Below are 18,553 nucleotides of genomic sequence, written 5' to 3' on the forward strand. Positions count from 1 at the left end.
TGCAGCGCATGCATTTCCAGCGCAAACACGATGCCACTCTCCCGAGGCTCCACGGGCACGCAGGCACCGCCGAACAAAACACGTCTATTGGACCGTACGCCATCAAAATGCAAACCAGGCCGCCAAAACGGCGCAGGCGGCGATAAAGGCCGCCAGGACACCAAAGCCCGCGGCGCCGGAGACACGCCTCTCCTCGGCAAGACCCGCAATCTGGACCAGGCTCTCGTCCAGCGTCTGGGCCATCTTGTCCCGGCCAAACAGCTCCCTGACGCGGCGCCGGCCGGCGTCCCCCATGGCGGCAAGCTGGTCGTCGGGCAGCGCGAGGCAGCGCGCCATGACGTCGGTCCAGGCAGGCGCGTCGGCCGGGTCGCGCAGCCAGCCTGTTTCCCGGTCGGCAACGGTCTCGACGGGCCCGCCCGTGTTGGCGGCCAGCACGGGGACGCGCGCGAGCATGGCCTCGAGGGGCACGATGCCAAAGTGCTCGTTTGCCGGGGTGTACACGAGCAGGCGGGCGGCGCGGAGGAGCGCCGCCTTGAGCGCGCCGGGGACGCTGAGGAGGAAGAGCACCTGGGCGTCTGGGGGCGCGGCGGCCGAGCCGAGCTCCGCGGGCGTGAGGGTGTGGTGCGCGAGCGAGAGGGACGTCGCGAGCGCTTGGAGCTCGGCGTGGTAGAGGACATTTTCGGAGACGCGGGCGTCGTAGCCGCCTTTTTTTTTTTTTGCGAGGTTAGCCATTCCGGCTTTGGCGTGGGGGAGGGTAGGAGGGCTTTACCGGCGAGCACGAGGCGCGCGCCGCGTCGCTGCTCCTCGGGGATCTGGGCAAACGCCCTGATTGCCAGTCCAATGTCCTTCTTGCGCTCGAAGCGGTTGATGCTCAGGATCAGCTTCTTGCCCGCGGCGAGCTTGGCCTCGTCTGGCGCCGTCTCGTGCGTGGTGTGGGTGTCGACGCAGGGGTAGACGACGTTTATCGGCACCTTGTTCTGCAGGGCGGGCCAGGTGTTACCCACGATGCCGCGGGTGAATTTGGAGTTGACGGCCACGGCGTGGGCGAAGCCCATGCTCCATTCTTCTAGGCGGTCGAAGGGCACGCGGTACAGGCGCTTCACGAGGGATTGGCGGCCCTGGGCGAGCAGCAGGTCCGGGAAGTGGCAGTAGAAGAGGACGGGCACGTCGGGGGCGAGGAACCGCATCAGAGGGAGGCCGGCGGAGAGCTGGTCGACGATGAAGGCGCGTGGACTGAGGGCCGCGAGCTCGCCCGTCAGGTGGATGGTTAGGAGGAGGTGGATATGGCGGAGGATGGCGCACAGGATCGTCAGGCGCGAGAAGATGGAGGGCGGGACGATGGAGTTGCCGCGGACGCGGACGTCGAGGGTTCCTTGGGGAGGAATTTTTTTTAGCAGGAGACTTCAAGGGTCAAGAAGCGGGGAGGAGGGTTACCATCGCGACACTCGTCGAAGCAATGTGTCGGATCGCAGTGGTTGGTGAAGATGACGACTTTATGGCCGCGGGTTTGCAGGCCCACGGCTGCGTCGACGACGAGGCGTTCTGCGCCGCCGATGCCGAGGTCGGGGTGGAAGAAGACAATTGTGCTGGCGACAGCGTCGGTGCCTAGGGTAGGCGGGTTGGGCGTGCTTGCGTCCATGACGGCGGCGATGGGAGCGTCATGGACGTTGGAGAGGTGGTTGGATGTGAAGGCTTCATGTGGTTGAGGACAGCTTTGAGCTGGTGGGGTGAAGCAGATTGAGTGACAGGCTGCAGGGGTAGCTCTGCTTCGGGAAAGTGGGGCAGGTTCAGGACGTCAAGGCAAAAAGGGGCTTAATTAGAACGCCTGATGCCGTGGTAATTAGCATGAATTTATCTAGGCATCAGCGTAGGCGAGGTCAATGGTGTAAGAGCCGCATCGACGTAACGGCCGGCTGCTCGCACACCATGTACCTGCCGCCGCGCCGTGCCAAGCGTGCGACCATACATTGTGTATGGTATGTATGTGGCCCGGGGCGATTATTCTATCGCCCGACGGACTCCCGTTTGGGCAAGTACACGACACCTCGGCCCCCTCTCGGGTAGACCCAAGGCCAAACACTACCAGACAGCACACGAATCAATCACCAAGTCGACACCAGCCAGGCACAGCCTCCCATACTTTGCCCTATCCCCAACCCGCGGGGAATTCATCATGAAAACGCCGGCAGTCCTGCGCGGCCCAGCACTCCCGGCCTGACATGTGGACGGATCCACCCCCGTCCCCGTCCCCCCGTGTCTGACCCCGGAGCGGGTCCGTCGCAATCACAAGCCGAGGCTCCCAGCTCAACGCCAAAAGCCCATCCTATATCTCAACTCCCATCCCACTCTCCCTGTCCCCCCCATCTCTGCCTAATCTTCACCAGCGTCATCCCGCCTCCAACAATGTCCCTCTTCACCGTGCCCATCCCCCCCTGCGGCGCCCACCCAGGCGGCTCCATCACCGCCACCCAGCCGCAGCCCCAAGTCTACCTGCTCACCTTCGTCTCCCCCCCGGACAACCGCCTCACGACCGCGCTCTGCCGCGCCCTCCTCCAGGCCCTCGACATCCTCGAGTTCGGCGGCTACACCCCCGGCGTCGTCGTCACCACCAGCGGCATCCCCAAGTTCTACTCCAACGGCCTGGACCTCGAGCACGCCATCAACACCGACGGCTTCTGGCAGCTCTTCTTCGACCTGTGGACGCGCCTCCTAACGCAAGTCGTCCCCCCCCCCTTTCTACCTCTTGCCATTTCACTAACCAAACTGTAAAAAAAAACAGGTACCCGATGCCCACGGTCGCCCTCCTCAACGGACACACCTTCGCCGGCGGCCTGATGCTCGCCCAGGCGCACGACTGGTGCTCGCCCGGGCGCCCGACTACCGCCTGGCCCCAGACCCCAAGGGCTTCCTCTGCCTCAACGAGGTGCTCTTCGGGGCGCCGCTCAAGCCCCCCATGGCCGCCATCTTCCGGCACCGCCTGGCGCCGCAGGCCTACCGCACCGTGGCCCTCGAGGGCCGCCGCTTCACGGGCCAGCAGGCCGTCGAGTACGGGCTCGCCGACGCCACGGCCGCGTCGCTCGACGACGCCCTGCGCTTCATCGCTGAGCGCCAGCTGACGGAGAAGGCGAAAGCCGGCGTCTACGGCGTCATCAAGACGGAGCTGCACAAGGACCTGCTCAAGGAGCTGCGCAAGGAGGGCGTCGACAGGGAGGAGGCCCGCTTCAACGAGGACCAGAGGCTCGACGGCGAGCGGAAGGAGTTTGGAAAGGTGTGGTTTGAGCAGTGGAGCAAGGAGAACAAATCTAAGCTGTGAAGAAAACAGAGAGGACGAATCAAGGAATAGAGATTTGACCATCATGGCACAAGACTGCATGTATGGCGTGTATTTCAATATATGGGATATCAGCTGCCTGGGTGACAGGTGTTGGTTGCCTGCCGTGTACGTTAGAATCATGGTCCGACTTGACTGCTGACCGCTGGAAAACACGCTTCACGACAAGTCCCCCCTGCTTAGGAGCTACATATAAACATGGAACGTTTTATATGACACTAGACAAGAAATAGACAAAGGATATATATGTGGGTATCATCTAGCCAGCTCTATCCAACCACCTCTTTATCCTGTGCATTTAAGCTTCCATCGGCCGTGGCTCCTCGACACTCAATCCTTCGTCCTCCGCTGCCTTCTGGGCCGTCTTCTTCTGAGCATTGCCATCTCGTTCGGCCAGCATGTCCTTCTCCGCCTGTATCGCCTTGTTCCGCCGCTGCTCAATATCCTCGCGCCGCACAACTCGTCGCAGTGCTTCGCCAGCTTGAATCAAGCCGTCAATGCTAATTGCGTGTTCCGTCATGTGGTGGTTGATGTATGTGTAGACTCCTGCGGGCGTGTCGCATTGCAAAAGATTCTGCTCATTCAGCTTCAGCAACGCCAGCGCAATCTGGAAGAGAAACGTGCTCCCGTCATTAGTACACAGCACCACATCCCACACCCGGAAAAGGGCCTCGGCGCAAAGACAGTCAGTAAATACCGACAGGAACCACTGGAATGTCAACGCCTCAAGCTCGATCGAAAGCGAGTCGAGATGTGCTGACAGTTTGGGAAGCACCGTCGACACAAATTGCCGCAGCACTTGCTGGTCGGCCCGCGACGCCATGAGCGATTGGTCGTAGTAGCCGTGCGGTAGAATGCTTTCAATAATTGATGCCAGGATCCAAAACGCTTCTTCTGCCGACGGCATGATGAGGAGAAGATTCGCCGCAATCAAGTTCATGCCCTGGCAGTATCCAACATCCTTGTTCCGGCGCGAGTACGCAAGGAGCAGCTCGTTCAGCTTCTGTACTCCTGGGCCCTTTCGAAAAAAGATGTTGTCTGTCAGCGTTCGGTGAATATCCATTTGAATCTGGCTGACCACTGCCGCGTCATCATCCTCGCCGTTTTGTGCGACAAGGTCCTCGTAGTATCCGGGAACGCGCAGTCCATTTGCGCCAGAACATTCAGACCAGACCTTGGCGCGAAATGCAACGGGTATGCCGCCAAGCACCAGTGACTTGAATTCGTTCCACTTGGCCCGGCCCACCTTGCCCTTGTTCCCAAGGCCCGAGATGCCAATGATTTCACCGTCTGCCACCCGAGTCTCGGGAAGAATCACTGCAGGTGTCTCGAAACGAGCCTCAGCGACCGCTGCAGCGGCTGCCACGGCAGCCTGGCCTTCACGTCGGCGCTCGGCTCTCACCTTGCGGAGAAAATCGTTCCATTTCACCGTCTTGTCGCGCTGCAATGCGTCGTGAACATCGCTAAGCTGTTCCAGTAGTAGCTTCACCGGCTCCGTGTCTTCCGTGGCAACCGCAGTGACGATTGCGTCCCTGTCTGCGGGCTGTGTGGTTTCATTGTCAACTGCAGTTGTCGTACTTGGCTGTGGAAGAACCAAACCAGCGGTTGTGGGCACAATACTCGGTCCCTTGAACGGTTCCGGCTCGTGAATTTCGGGAGTCAAGACACCAGTGCCCTCCAATACCTCCAGTGCAGACGCACTAACACTTGGTGTATGGCTCAACAGCTCAGTAGGAAAAGTAGCAATCTTCAGATAATCCTGCCATCGCTTCGGCTTGCTGTCATCTTCGATTCGTTCCTCGTGGCTGCTGGGGCTGCCAGGTCTGCCACCACTTGAGACGCTCCATTTAGGGCTTGGAAGCCCTTCAACAAGATTTGGAGATATTCCGGTGCGGCCGTTGGTGAGCATCTCAGTCCGGCCGCCTTTGATCTGATCTGCCATATGTGCCGCTTCCCGCTGTCTCCTCTTCCGGCGCTGATCGTAGATGAACCCAAATCTATCCGTTAGAAACTCGCCTTGGGCATTGTTCTGATAGATATGGGACAAAGTGGGAGGTTGCGATTCAGGTGGCAAAATAGCATCCATCTCAACAGGGCCGCAACTTTCCTGTCGTGCATTGATGGCATCCGGTGGGCTGCTCGCCATATTTCTCCACATGTCTTGTGCTTGTGATTTTGTGCTAGTCAAGGGTTGTGGTGTCTGAGAAGTCCGCCGCATGGCCATCAAGGCCTTAGGGTTTCCAGCCATGGACGCAACCCGCGCAGACTGGGCTGTCCGAATACTGGCAGTTGATCCTGCTCTGGAGGCGTCGCGAACAGATGCACTCACAGCTCTGCCTCTGACTTCGGCATCTCGTGGGGTCGCGGTGCCTCCAGCCACGAGCCGCAAGGCGAGGCTTGCCAGAGAAACCGACGTCTTCCGCTCAGAGACTGCTGTAGAATGGACACTAGAAGCGCGGCTTGAACTGGTCGGGTTTGTGGTTGTGTTGGGTTCTGGCGGAGGAGTGAATAGATCGTCCTGGATTGTTGGTCGCCTGTCCATGCTTGACTGTGAGCGTACTATAGTAGCCGGGTTGGCGTCCTCGCCATTAACACTGACACTGCTCGCACGGGTTCCTCGTTTTGCAGTTCCGCTTCCCCAGAGGTATTCCTTCCATCCACGAATGGTTCCCTTGCTATTGCCGCCTGTGCGAACTGTGGCATCTCTTCGCTCCGTTTCTCCGTATACATGCGCTGTCATGGTATCTTGCATCGCATCGCTCATGAGATCCGTCAGCCCATTCTCCCCATCGCTATGTCTGCGTTCATTGGATCGCATCTCAGCCTCGACCGTCTTGAGCCGGTTCTCCAGGTCCATGTTTGACAGACCACATTCCCTAACAATTTTCCTGAGCGCTCGCTCCCGCTCATCGGCTCGTCGACGAAGCGCAGCAATTTGAACATCCCTCTGCGCCAAGTCTTCGGCAATTTGACGAACGAGCGGGACCGCTCCATGCCGGGAAATCAGCCGCTCGATGTGACTATCATCAGCCCGGTGTAACGCGCCCGGGATCGATTGTCGCAGTGGAGCATCCTCAAACAAGGCATCGCGAGACGCGTTCTTGCCTGTCAGACTGTCGACTATGGAGAGGCCTCTGTTGCTGAGGTTCCTCATACGGCCATTCTCTGAATCCTGAGTGGCCGTTTTGAGGCGCTCCTCTTTGTTGTGGAAAAGGCTCGCATCAGTAGGGTCGGGGCTGAAACTAGGAAAGCTGGTCAAAGACTTGTCGCTCGCAGCGATACTGCTTGCTGAGCCATTTGGCTGACTGAGGAGCCGGCGACTGCGACCAGCACGCAGCGTGGTGCTCCGGTTACTTCTAGTGCTTCGGATGGAACGCGTAGATGCTACGCTGTGCTGCGAGAATGAACGCTCGAGATGACATGACGACGTGGGTTCTGCCGTCGTGTCCATCGCTCAAGGGGAGCTTTGTGGTGCGGTAGTGGTATCGACAATGCACAAAAGTGTGGTGGTGGTTCAAAGGAGATGTGGCTATGTCCCTCCCCGACAGAGGTGCATGTCGAGAGGGCAGAGGACTGTCCTCGGTACTGGTTTGTTCGTTTTAGTCGTTGTTTTCCTTATGCGAGCTTTATTGTTGAGGGCCGCGTTGTGTGCCAGGTGTGGTGGTCGAAGCGAGAACGACTGGCTGAGAGGCTGCAAGCCTGTCCATGTGACAGCTTTTAGTAGCGGATGTGGGCATTCACCAACAACAACAGCAAGAAGATGATGGTGACGGTCGCGTAGCAAATGTTTGCAAAGGGGTGCAAGAGCTGGAGCGTGTGGGATTCGAGGGATGGTCGCGGGCAATAAAGCGCATGAATGGAGTCCGTCAGAGGCAAGTCGAAGCGGAAGCGGAAGTGGAAGTGGACTCGTCAGTCATGCTCGTGTTTCTGCATGGCGACTGCCGTTTGAGTTGACGGCGGCGCCACTCCTTCCCTTGACAGTGGCGTCTACATGTGGGGAACCAAAGACCAGAGCAGCCGCGGTGCGAGATGGCAGTCTCGCACAGATTACGGTTGGTGCGTGCTAGCGCGACGAGACAAGCGCGGGAAGGAGCGATCAAATACTCTGTATTCCAATGCTGGGGAAGGAGCGTCCCGTGTGCTGGCCGGCACTTGGGCGCTCTGCTCTGGCATCCCGTCGCCTTCAACACCACGACTCAGCAGCCATTTCATTCTACCCAGTGCAACCCCCGGCATACATGTACGCATGCCGGCCACGCGCGCGACTGCTGCAAAGCCCGTCCGTAGCGCCCGTGACGTGATTGTGACAAGCCAGCGCGGGCGCCCATCTCTACTCCGTGTGCCATGGCCGACACGCAAACCCGTTTTCCACGCGCACCAAAAACCACCAAAATAGTCTACTCGTCATTCGCGACCAACAAAAGTTTCACAATTCGCAATTTTCTTTTTCTTTTTTCTTCTTTTCTCACGCTTCAGCCAGCCGCCCGTCCCCACCGCAGTCACGACCCCTGTGCGCCCCGTCCGTTCCAACAAGGCCAGCCACGACATGAGACAAGCCGTGAACAAGGGCCGACTGAACACCGTGTTGACTACCGGCTGCCCCCTGGAATCCGCGCCGCCCGTTTTCTCCCTGGGCAAATCGTCAGGCGCCGGCATGCGCTGTGATTACACTGGCACCAAGAGAAAGAAAAAAAAGAAAAACCAAGGAGCTGGCGAAAATGCCACCCTCCCGCCCTTTGACCTTCCCCCTTTGTCATGAAGGGGAAAAGAGGCACGGAATAGGTCGCTGATGCACGGATATTCTCGATGCTATGCAGGCTCGCCGCCTCCCTTCTCCACAATGAGACATGCAAACAAGCATCTTCAGCCCTGTCTTTGCCTGACCAGTCTGTCGGGCCCCCAATCAACCTTCGCTCACCCCAGCCTCCGTGATCCATGTCATCATCATCCATTATGCAGTTTGAGGCCAATCAGACCCCCCATGATAGATGGCACGGAATCTTTACTCATCATCTGATTCGACGCTGAATAACTCATAACTCATCATTGAATACCATCTACTCATACACTTTCCCAACCATGTGCAAAGACTATAAACACAATGCCCAAATTACCCTAATCCAACCGGCCATGTTGCGCCCAGTAACAAAATGCATTTGCAGAAGCAATCCAAACGCCATGCTCCTTCTCGCCTTCCACGTTCTCTTTTACTTGCAATGTCCTGTATAGTCTGCCTTCTCTGCTTTGCTACTGATTTTCGTGAATGGTATTGTGCCACGCTGTTTCGGCTTCCTCCTCAAGCTGTGCTCTAGCTTGTTCATCTGCCATTGTCTCCTCGTCAATTGCATCTGGACCGTTTAGATTCGAATCGATAGGCTCCGATTCCTTCTCTTGCACCTGCGGCCGCTCCGGGTCGGGAACGAGTCCGTCATTAATCAGTGTCTGCAGCATCTGGTCTCGTGCTAGGACTTCTCGTCGGCGGACGGCAAGACCATCCAGCATTCGTAACCGTCCACAGCTCGCTACGAGAACGACTTGGTGCAGCCGTCTCCGCAGCCTCGTAGCCTCGTCTAGCCTACTTGCAAACATCTCGTCCCTAGCGACGTCGGCATCAGGCAGAACAAAGGGATCCGCCACGCCTGAGCCGTCAGTCGGTACCAGAACTTGCAGCGGAGCGTAGAATCCCAGCGTCACTGGGTTGTCGCGGACATCAAGCCGTGTCAAATGGGGGAACTCTGTCAACAATTGTGTTACCCGCGTCGAGTCGGCCAGTCTGTTCCCCGCCGCGAGAAGCTTCTTGAGTCGAGGGATGAACTGCAGAGGCGACAGGTCACTTAGCGCATTGAAGTTGATGTTCAGCGTTCGCAGGTTTGGCATCAACTGGCCCATTTTGTCCGGAAGGCGCTGCAGCCCGCAGTTGGATAGCTCGAGAAGCTGCATGTTGAGAAAGTCGACCCGTGGCTCAAATTCTCGCATGTAGTTGCCTGACAAAAATAGCTTGCGAACTTCATATGCACTGGATAAGAAGCCGAGATCCAGTGGAGTTTTTCCTCGTTGCTCACGAAGGGATAGACTATCCAGCCGGCGAGTTCGATCAAATCCACATACCTGGCTGATGTGGTTTCTATCCGCGTGTATTGAATGGAGGCTGGGGAATGAAGCAATGTCTAGCACAAGCAACTCATTGTCACTGACATCAAGGTGTCGCAGTGACTTCATGCACTCTGCCATGGGAAGATCCGTTAGTTTGTTCTTGGATAGCTTTAAACGGGCCAGCGCCGGAAGCATGTCCAAGTTTTGCACGGAGCTGATTCGATTGCCGCCCAAATCCAGGTCCTCAAGCCGTACAAATCGCGACACCGCAAAATCGACTTCCTCAATCATGTTGTTCCTGGCCCGCACATGCAACAATCCATCGTGAGCGTCTAAGCCATCCAGACTTGTAAGCTGATTATTATCAGCCTTGATACTTCGAAGGTGCACCAGGTTCTTCAAAGCCGACAGACTCGTCACGTCATTGCCAGAAATATCCACATATTGCAGGTTCATCAGATGATCCCACGATGTCAACTCCGTCAAAAAGTTTTGAGACACCTTAAGTTCTCGGATGGTTGAAGGCACGCCCTCCAAGTGGTTCAGCTTATTTCCCGACACATCAAGCGTTACCAACTTGCCGCAAAACTCGTCCAACATGTGAAGGCTGGCAAGACGCTTGTCATGGAGGTCAAGTTCGGAAAGATCTTCCCAAAAGGATTCATGCGGCTCTGCTTCACTGAGTCGGTCCACCAGTTCTCTTATCGTCATGGACAAAACTTTATTAGAGCCGTCCCCTGTAGCCATGTGTCGAGGACCCATGACGTAGCTGACTTCAAATCCAAAAGATTGGTCGGCATTGTTGAGAGTGAACTCGGAGAGGGGGCTTAGCGATAGCTTGCCAACATTTCGTCCGATAAATTCACTATCTTCGGCAGATAGAGCGAGCGCCCTGTTCCCTGGTGTTTGGCTGAAAACAAAGCTCAGGCTGGCCCGCCGTCCGTCCGGCGTCTTATGGCTCAGCATGCTTTGCTCCCCAATGATACTAAGCTGGCGGTCTTCATTTGCAAGCTCAACAGTGCTCTCTTCGTCTTGCTCGTCAATACGAGATACAGGACGAGGGATAAAGGCTGGGCCACGGAAAGATGCTTGTCTCAATGGAGCCTGGCTGGGGTTTGCGCGAACATGCTGAGAGCCTTTCCTCGGTTTAGCTTCCACCTGTGACGAGGATCTGTGCGGTGACCGATGAGTTGATGCTTCAGCGTTGTTAGCCTCGTCACGGTCGTCCGATTCCTCAATACTATCCAGGTCTTCAGGAGATATGTCCCGTATCACAGATGCAATGGGTGAAGAGAACGAGATGGTAAGGTTCCGGCGTTTCGTCAACGATTGAGCATTGCTCCCTCTGTGGTGGCCAGCTTGGGTTTTGGTCGTAGAATCTCCTTTGCGATAGTCGGAAAGACCCTCGACTTTTTCAACTTCTTCGTTCGTGAAGGCCCCGTTCTGAGGACTCAGATGCTGACTGGGTGACAGGGTTACATATCCTCTGCTCACCACTCGTCGAGGGGGGCTCCTTGGTGAGCTTCGCTCCTCGGGGTTGTCCATCGCTGGCTCCTTGCCAGCAGTAGCAAGTCTAAGATTATGCATCTCCTTTGTCATGTCAACTGAAAGATCAGGAATACTAGCGAACGGATCCTCTTCACTGTCCTCCGAGGGTAGAGTATCGCATTCCGGTACCGACACTGACTCCTTTCTCTTGATCCACACCTTCTTGTCTTTGTCCAAACACATGCTGCCAACTCTGTCAGGAATTAAATGGGATACGCTCTCTGGCATTATTGTGCGCCTAGACTCGGATCCCCTCGAAGACGCCGATGGGTAGGTTTGGATTGTAGATCTGTTCGATGAATGTGAAGGATACTCTTGTGACGAGCTCCCCTGCTCTGTATTGGCGAGAGGATTGGTGGTGATTCGCACATTCGGGAGGTCACTAATTACTTCACCCCGCACGGGAATCGGCATGATATTGGATCGCAACTGATTTCCTCCATCAATTCGTCGCGTTGGATCCTGTGATGCCGGCATGGCGTTCTTTGCAAGACCCAGAGATCTCACCGAAGATGAAATGACATCGCCCATATCACTGAATTCCTCATATTGTTTCAGCCTGTTCGCCAACTCTGGGTCATCTTGACGTGGAGGTACCCAAGATCTGGGGTTTCCTTCTCTGCTAGGAGGCCGGGAGAAGGGCTCACTTGTGGAATCTTGGTAGGATTCCGCGCCTGATGATGGTCGTCGATCTTCTGCCTCAATATACTCCTCAGACTCTTCAAGGCTCGCCAGCTCTGGCCGCACTTGGTTTCGAATCATAGCCATTATTTGAGCCGCTTGGTCCACAAAGTCCTGAGTGCGTATAGATGGCTTGCGGTCCGTCTCGGTCGGAGCATCACTTGGTGGAGTTGGGAGCTCGTTGGCAGGGTTCCGAAGATGTGACTTCTGGGCTTGGCCATATGACGCTGATGAATCCCTGCTAGATGTTGGACTTCGTGGCTGCAGCATAGGCCTTGAAGCTAGAATGTCGGGATCTGCTACTTCAAAATCACCAGGCAGAGCATCTTTGCGCTTTTTACTCGACGAGAGCGAATGCATCTGTAGATGGGCGGTATCAGCTGCTTCTTCTTTAGACTCTCGGCCAAACGCAATATCTGATCGATGCAGTGTTCGCCTTCGTTTCGGTGTCGGGTGTTTCGAAGGAGAAGTTCGCGGCCGCTTGCTCTCTGACCCGAGATCCCGTCTGGGTGATCCAGACGTGACTGATGCTCCATTTGATGATATGGGAGTCTCGCCATCTCTTACACGAGATGGCGTTTCGTTTTTGCTGCGTTTCCGCTCGATGACTAGACCAGAGTAGCCATCAGGCGAGGAATCCTGTGCTTGAATTCCTCGGAGCGGATATGATGGCAGGGAGTGCTCATTTGGCGCAACGTTTTCTTTGCCCACTACGTCAGAATCCTCGTAGATTTCGTCGGATATGTCACCTTGAAATTCAAATCCATCCAAGTCGCCCCCACCAAATTTACTGATGTTTCGTCTCTGCAGTGTGGACGCAGATGGCGCACTTTCATCCTCAGGGTGATGGTCAATAACATCGGACGTCGTGGACCTTTGGGACGGGCTGCCCGATGTCTCCTCGAATTGACTAATACGCCTAAGCAAGGTTTGGTTGGTAAATGTGTCGTACGGCCCAAATAATTTCAGGGGGCTGGTGGCTGGTGGTCGAGTCTGTTCAGGTACAAGCTGCTTCTTTTCAGGACTCGGGAAGGGTGCTCGGGGCAGAGAAGGACTTTGCGTGATCTGAAACGTAGGGTATGGGTTCGTTCCCAGAGTCCGCACTGATGGGAACTCTTTAGGAGTACTAGCTTGTAAAGACTCCTCTGGAAGCATTTGTGATGTGTCGGCGCCGAGTTCTGAGCTTAAACCCCTGTTGTAAAACGAGCCGTCGCCGGACCTTCCTCCACGTTGCACGTTGATGAAGCCTCCGTTCTGGATATAATCTTCGGTTGTTTCCATGTTGGCTGGAGGTCTGGGACTCGCATCAATACCAGCCTGATGGTTTGCCTGAGAATCAAGCAGCAATTGATTTACTCGTAGTCGCTCCAGCTTTTGCCAGAGCTGATCGACGGGCACCTCAATCGGGGCAAAATTCACATTTCCGTTTGTGCCGTTGTGTTTGCCGATCAAGATCGGGCTGAAATCTTCATTTCGCGTATCGCTCTGACCACTAGGCTTCCTTGATGCGGCTTCTTTGTCAAGGGGGGCAGTCAGACAGCTGTCGTCGCGGGATATGTCGTGTTCGGTTTGATGCTCCGGCGTGTCGTCGACTCGAGGCTCTCCCGATTTACGAGAGTCAGGAATTGGCGAACTTTCGTTCAATTTATACTTGATTTCTTTTTGCAAGCGCCTGGGGCTCGGGCTCGGCGTAACATCCTCGGGGTATTCTTCATCCTCGTCAAAATCGGGAAATCCGTCAAGGTCCTCGTCAGTAACAGGTTGGGGGTATGTTGGTGGGCTTGACGGCATCGTCATGTCGACATGTTGAGATGTATCACCACCGAGTCTCGACCCCTCTTCGCCTTCTTGCGGAGGCTTGAACATGTCTTGAAGACCAACTGCAGCTGAGCAAAAGAGGTCTCGTTGTTCGCCATATGCAACGTCACCATATACCAAGCGCCGCTTCCATTCTGGAGTCTCGCTGTTTTTATCTGGGGATCCTTGACTCGGCACTCTGTTGTGAACAACAGATCCATCTGTCTCATTCGAAATGGATCGCGATACGTCTGCGCTGACTTCTTGCGACAGCTTCGAAGGCAATCTCTTGATGGAGATGTTGATGTCGTTGGCGCTGCGTTCGCTTAGAACATAGGGACTATTGCCGTCTGCTGAAGGCAACGACGACCTGTTGCCGGCTCTGCGCGGTATGCGACTAGGGAACTGTTTTATTTGCGGCGTCTCGATTTCGTCTGGCGATGGGAGCGGTGGGAGCTGTCCATCAGATGCATCTGATCCAGGCTGAGAGACCCAGTCCTCCGACAGGGAGTCCAACCAAGCATGCGCCATGACAAGGCAAGTGATCTGAGGATGGAAAATAGATTGGAGTCAATTCACTGGAGCGCCATGTGGTTGAAAGTCCGTGAATGCTTGTTTGTGGTAGGTGGGGTTGTGGGTGAAATGGGCTGTTTTGTTATGAATGCGCCGGTTGAAATGCAGGCGATTAAAACCAAATATAAATTTAATGTACAAGAGGCCTTCGCTTGCTGGAAGCCCAGGTACACTTGTAGCAGAGAGCGACTGAGGCAAAAGTATGAATATGCGGCGTCAAATGGCAAAACAAGTTAAGTTGGTCAAAGGCAATTGGACACGCGAGGGCTTGTGTGGCGCGTTTGCTTGTGGCAGACAAGTCAAGTAAACAGTCAAACCCTTCTGATTGGTGGAGTTTGTTGCTGTGCCAACTGAACCCAGAATAGCTGCATCACGTGGGCCAAGATATTCATGTTCGCCGTAAATGGTGCTCTGCAGCTGAATTTTACGATGCACATTTTTATTTAAAAAATTCGGACCTATTCAGAGCAATATTCTCCTTTTCTTAATCATTTTTTTATTCATTCAACACAGAGTGGCTTCACCAGGAATTGAAAATGAACAATAACGCCCCGGCCAACGCTCATTAACGCGGTATCACGTGCATCCGTGAACGCGTTTCGCGTCAATGCTTCTGAGGAGGCTGGCCTATTCAAGTCATTTTCTGCCTGTCTCAAGCTTCGACAATCGTTGAGTGATTAAGCAGTCAACCGCTTAGCCGATTAAGAACACCATTCCTACGCATATTGAACACATCAAATGCAGCTTTTACAGACCATCTTGGTTTGTCCATGTCCTGAGTTGGCCTCTGCCGAGAATCGACAAGATGGCAGGTGACAGGGGCGTGTCGACCGAGCTAAAGGAGATTTGGGGTGACGACACTGTGTATTCAGCGTCGTTCTGCCAACCAGAAGATGTGTTGTATGAAGGGTCAGAAGATGAGGACTACGAGAATTCAGCTGCGAGACGACGCCGTTACGAAGAAGCTGGGCAGCGATTTCTAGACGGTGCTGTTCCTTTGCTATTCTCCGCCGCTTTAAGGGGACCATTTGACAGACGCTCAGGTTTTACCAACCCATGGATATCCGACCGTCACGCGGGGACAGCTCGCAGCTCGACAGCGTCCTCTAAGCACATCGAAAAAGTTACGTCATCTCAAAGCAAGAACTCGGTCCGCAAGCCCAAGCCAGATCCTACGCTGCCGGCCCATTCTGCCGATTGCCATCTGCCTAGTCCCGAGAGCCTTAAGCAGGCTCCGTATACCCAAGAGCCTCCATATCTGGCAGCAGATGGGATTGAAAAAGTCAACAAGTGGAGGGAGCAGGTTGACCCTTTTGCCGGTAACAGGAATGGTTTCTGGGTCTCTGACGACGCAAAAGTTTCAACATCCATCAGAAAAAGAAGCGCGCCTGGGTCCGAATGGTTGAAGAAAGTGTCTGCAAAAAGACATCAGTCTACCACGACGCAAAAACGGCCCCCTCGTCAGGAACAAGAAGATGACGAGTTGGACGAACTCATGGCGGATCTGCCGTCGTCTAGCTTCGAGAACGCAGCACCAGTTATGTCGCCATCCAAGCGGAGATCACCACGAAACGCCATGCGAAGAACCAGTTGTAAGGTACTGGTAGAATCTGATGATGAACTCAGTCCTAACAAGACTGCTGCTGCAACTCTTTCATCTCCTGTGTCACTGCGGAATGACCCAGTCATACCCGCCTCTTCAAAAAGAAGTCAACCGCCAATTTATATTACGTCATCTATTGGAACTCAAACTACCCCATCTCGCCTACGACATGTGAAGGTGTTAGATACCTGGAGTAAGAACGGGTCGCCTTCACAGGAGGACCCGCCTAGCGAGGAACCCAGAGTCAAAGTAGAAGCCGCGAGCGGGCAAGACATTGAGACTACTATTGAAAATATATCCAAATCTCGCTCTGTTACCGAATCTGAACCCGAAACCATAGCGGATGAAGACGACAATGGCTCAGCAATGCTGGTCGAGGATGAGTGTATTATAGTCAACACAACCTATGAAGACATAACCTGTGAAGACGCGACTTCGCAAGCTACGAATGGTCAACATGAAAACCAGCGCTATGAACCTGAGTCACCTCCAAGCAATTGCAAGGCCGAAATGGACGGTAACTCGGAACTCATCGCTCAGAGGGCCGATTCAGACATCAAAATGGACAATCTTCCTGGCATTAAATCGGAGCCGCAAGGCGTAGCGGAATGCGCTGTTCCGGATTGGACTCGGAATTCTACAGGACCCGATAACAATAGAAACCCGGATGATTCGCCTGTAAAGGAGACCGATATTCCAGTTGCACAATCACCTGGTAACTGGGTCATGAAAATGGAATCAGTGGGTGAAGTCGTAGCCCATCAATGTGGCGCTGACGTAAAACTGAAGGACAACCTGCCAGACATGGATTCGGGAGATGATTCAGGAAACTCATGTGCTGCAACACAAAAAACCTTTTCGATACGTAACATTGAACCAAACCGTTCACAAGACACAGGCCACGCTTCTACATCAGACGACATTGCAGTTGATGATGAAAAGACTGCTTCCATGGAAAGCGAGTTCTCTACAACTTCCACCATGGACTACCACACGCAAAGTGATTCGGAATCCGTCAAACATGAAACTCCTACAACTCCTCGCCAAGCTGAGCGTGTCAAAGAAGACGCATCTGAATTCAGCTTCAAGACCATCCTCAATCGATTTGTTCCTTCTAGTCCATGGAACAAACTGACACGACTAGCTCTTTCACCTTCGTCATCTCCTTCAGCAACTTCCAGCAAGAAGCGTGCGGTCACGAATGAGTCTGCAGATCAAGTAGAAGAGGCAGATTCTCAACCCAGCCAGACGCATAAAGAAGGATTACCAAGCCCGCGTCGTAATGAGCTCATAGGTGACTTTGACCAGTTACATAAGCCGGCTCAAATCCAACAGAAAGTCTCATATAGCCACAGCGACAGGCGGCTGAAGGACTCAGAGGCAGATGATCAGCGCGTTCCTGAGTCCCAGCAGAGCCCATGGGTCAATACGGATCATGCCATATTGTCTAGGTCGCCATTGGGCATTCTATCACTAAACATCTCTGGGGCAAAGTCATCCAGTAACGAGGCCGAGAATATTGCAGCAGTTTCCCCATCTAATATCCAAAACCCGTGGATGCAGAATCCATCATCCAATGCCGCATCATTAGATCAGTCATCATCGAGTCCGATCAACGAAAATGTCGAACAAATGCCGTTCGCCAAGCCATCATTGCCCCGACCAAGGACTCCCGAACCCCAATTTTGCGTCAAGTCTTTCTCATCGTTTATGTCCCCATCGCCGGATCGGAACCGAGGGGAAGGTGTGTCACTATCCGCGTCTGGACAGGTATTCAAAAGTCCCCAAGGATCTTTCCCGTCATCTCTGAAAAGTCGATGGAGCCAGAAACGCCCAGGTCTGCGTGTTTCATGGGCGGCGTCGCTTGAAGAGTTCGAAGGAACGCCATCACGAGAAGATGCTCGCACAGCCCGTCATATGCCAAAGAGGCAGACCTCACCGCCACCGGAGAACCTTAGCGGCGATTTCCGGCAAGCCCACGACACCAAGTTCGCAAAGCACTTTGAGGCTGTAGCAAACCGCAGAGACGGACAGTCACAGACTCTCATCCCCACAGAATCGCAGCAACTACAGAGTCCTGGCCCGTTCGCCATGGCTGAAACTTTCATGACAGCTGACACCAACACCGCGGGATTAGTGTCCAAGGATGGAGAAAGCGCGGAGCATACTGAACCTCGTGCATGCAGTCGAGCATCAGAAGAGCCGATGGATGTTGTTGAAGACATGGTTCGGGAGATGGGAGATTTTTGGGACCCCTGGAACATTGATGCGGAGCTGGACCAAGCACGAAAGGGAGCGTCAGATGGACAGACATCTAGCATTGAGACGTGAGGGATAGGAGATTATCAGCCATGGGCATTGCGGATGGGATTTTTGGCGTTTGGCGGGATTGGCGTTTGTAAAGTCTAGAGTTTCCTATACCACGATTACAACATGTGATGTTAGCGCATATTGTCAACGACTGTTCATGTCTGTCTGTAACACAATCACAGTATACCCTAATGTTTAATATGGATAGTCGTATTTATACGTTTATATCTGCACAATGGCATATCTGCTGATTGTGCTCCGTATTGCACTCAACTGCTCACTTTGACGTCAAGGCCATATTCCCGGCTTCTAAAGCTCTTGCGCACCGCGCATTTTATGTACATCTTTACTAATCCCATTGGGTACGCCCGCCTAATCGTTGTTGATGCTTTGATTCTTCAATTTCAATGCCATTTATCGCGCGGTTCGAAAAGGTCGAAGAAGCTTGTTCGACACATAGCCGGATGGAGTGTGCTTCGCTGCCCCCCCGGTCAGGCATGGTTCTTGAGCGAGGTGGATGGGAACTTGCGTTGTGCAATACCGGGTGATAGAGTGCAAGCACTGAATCCTTCTCTGGTAAACCTCGCCGGTGGGTATATGTTGCCGATGTAAATAAG

The 18,553-nt window shown here is 54.3% G+C and overlaps 5 protein-coding genes across 5 annotated transcripts; 2 read left to right on the forward strand and 3 right to left on the reverse strand.

Moving 5' to 3' along the window:
* Positions 1-102: 102 nt before the first annotated feature.
* MAA_08596 (glycosyltransferase family 4) lies at positions 103-1,639 on the reverse strand (the record flags this gene model as incomplete). Its single annotated transcript, XM_007826594.2, has 3 exons — positions 103-704; positions 770-1,372; positions 1,435-1,639. The coding sequence occupies 3 exons, from the start codon at positions 1,637-1,639 to the stop codon at positions 103-105; spliced, it is 1,410 nt and encodes a 469-aa protein (XP_007824785.2).
* A 764-nt stretch (positions 1,640-2,403) lies between these two features.
* MAA_08595 (enoyl-CoA hydratase/isomerase) lies at positions 2,404-3,313 on the forward strand (the record flags this gene model as incomplete). The annotated part of the gene is made up of 2 exons (XM_007826593.1): positions 2,404-2,721; positions 2,780-3,313. 2 exons carry the CDS (start codon positions 2,404-2,406, stop codon positions 3,311-3,313), a joined length of 852 nt encoding a protein of 283 aa, XP_007824784.1.
* Positions 3,314-3,629: 316 nt separating this feature from the next.
* Positions 3,630-6,782, reverse strand: MAA_08594 (Rab-GAP/TBC domain protein; the record flags this gene model as incomplete). Its single annotated transcript, XM_007826592.1, has 1 exon — positions 3,630-6,782. One exon carries the CDS (start codon positions 6,780-6,782, stop codon positions 3,630-3,632), a length of 3,153 nt encoding a protein of 1,050 aa, XP_007824783.1.
* A 1,796-nt stretch (positions 6,783-8,578) lies between these two features.
* MAA_08593 (WD repeat domain-containing protein) lies at positions 8,579-13,981 on the reverse strand (the record flags this gene model as incomplete). Its single annotated transcript, XM_007826591.1, has 1 exon — positions 8,579-13,981. The coding sequence occupies one exon, from the start codon at positions 13,979-13,981 to the stop codon at positions 8,579-8,581; it is 5,403 nt and encodes a 1,800-aa protein (XP_007824782.1).
* Positions 13,982-14,828: 847 nt separating this feature from the next.
* MAA_08592 (protamine P1) lies at positions 14,829-17,957 on the forward strand (the record flags this gene model as incomplete). Its single annotated transcript, XM_007826590.1, has 1 exon — positions 14,829-17,957. The coding sequence occupies one exon, from the start codon at positions 14,829-14,831 to the stop codon at positions 17,955-17,957; it is 3,129 nt and encodes a 1,042-aa protein (XP_007824781.1).
* Positions 17,958-18,553: the final 596 nt, after the last annotated feature.

Source organism: Metarhizium robertsii (genome assembly GCF_000187425.2).
Source record: "Metarhizium robertsii ARSEF 23 chromosome Unknown MAA_Scf_1, whole genome shotgun sequence".
NCBI lineage: Eukaryota > Fungi > Ascomycota > Sordariomycetes > Hypocreales > Clavicipitaceae > Metarhizium > Metarhizium robertsii.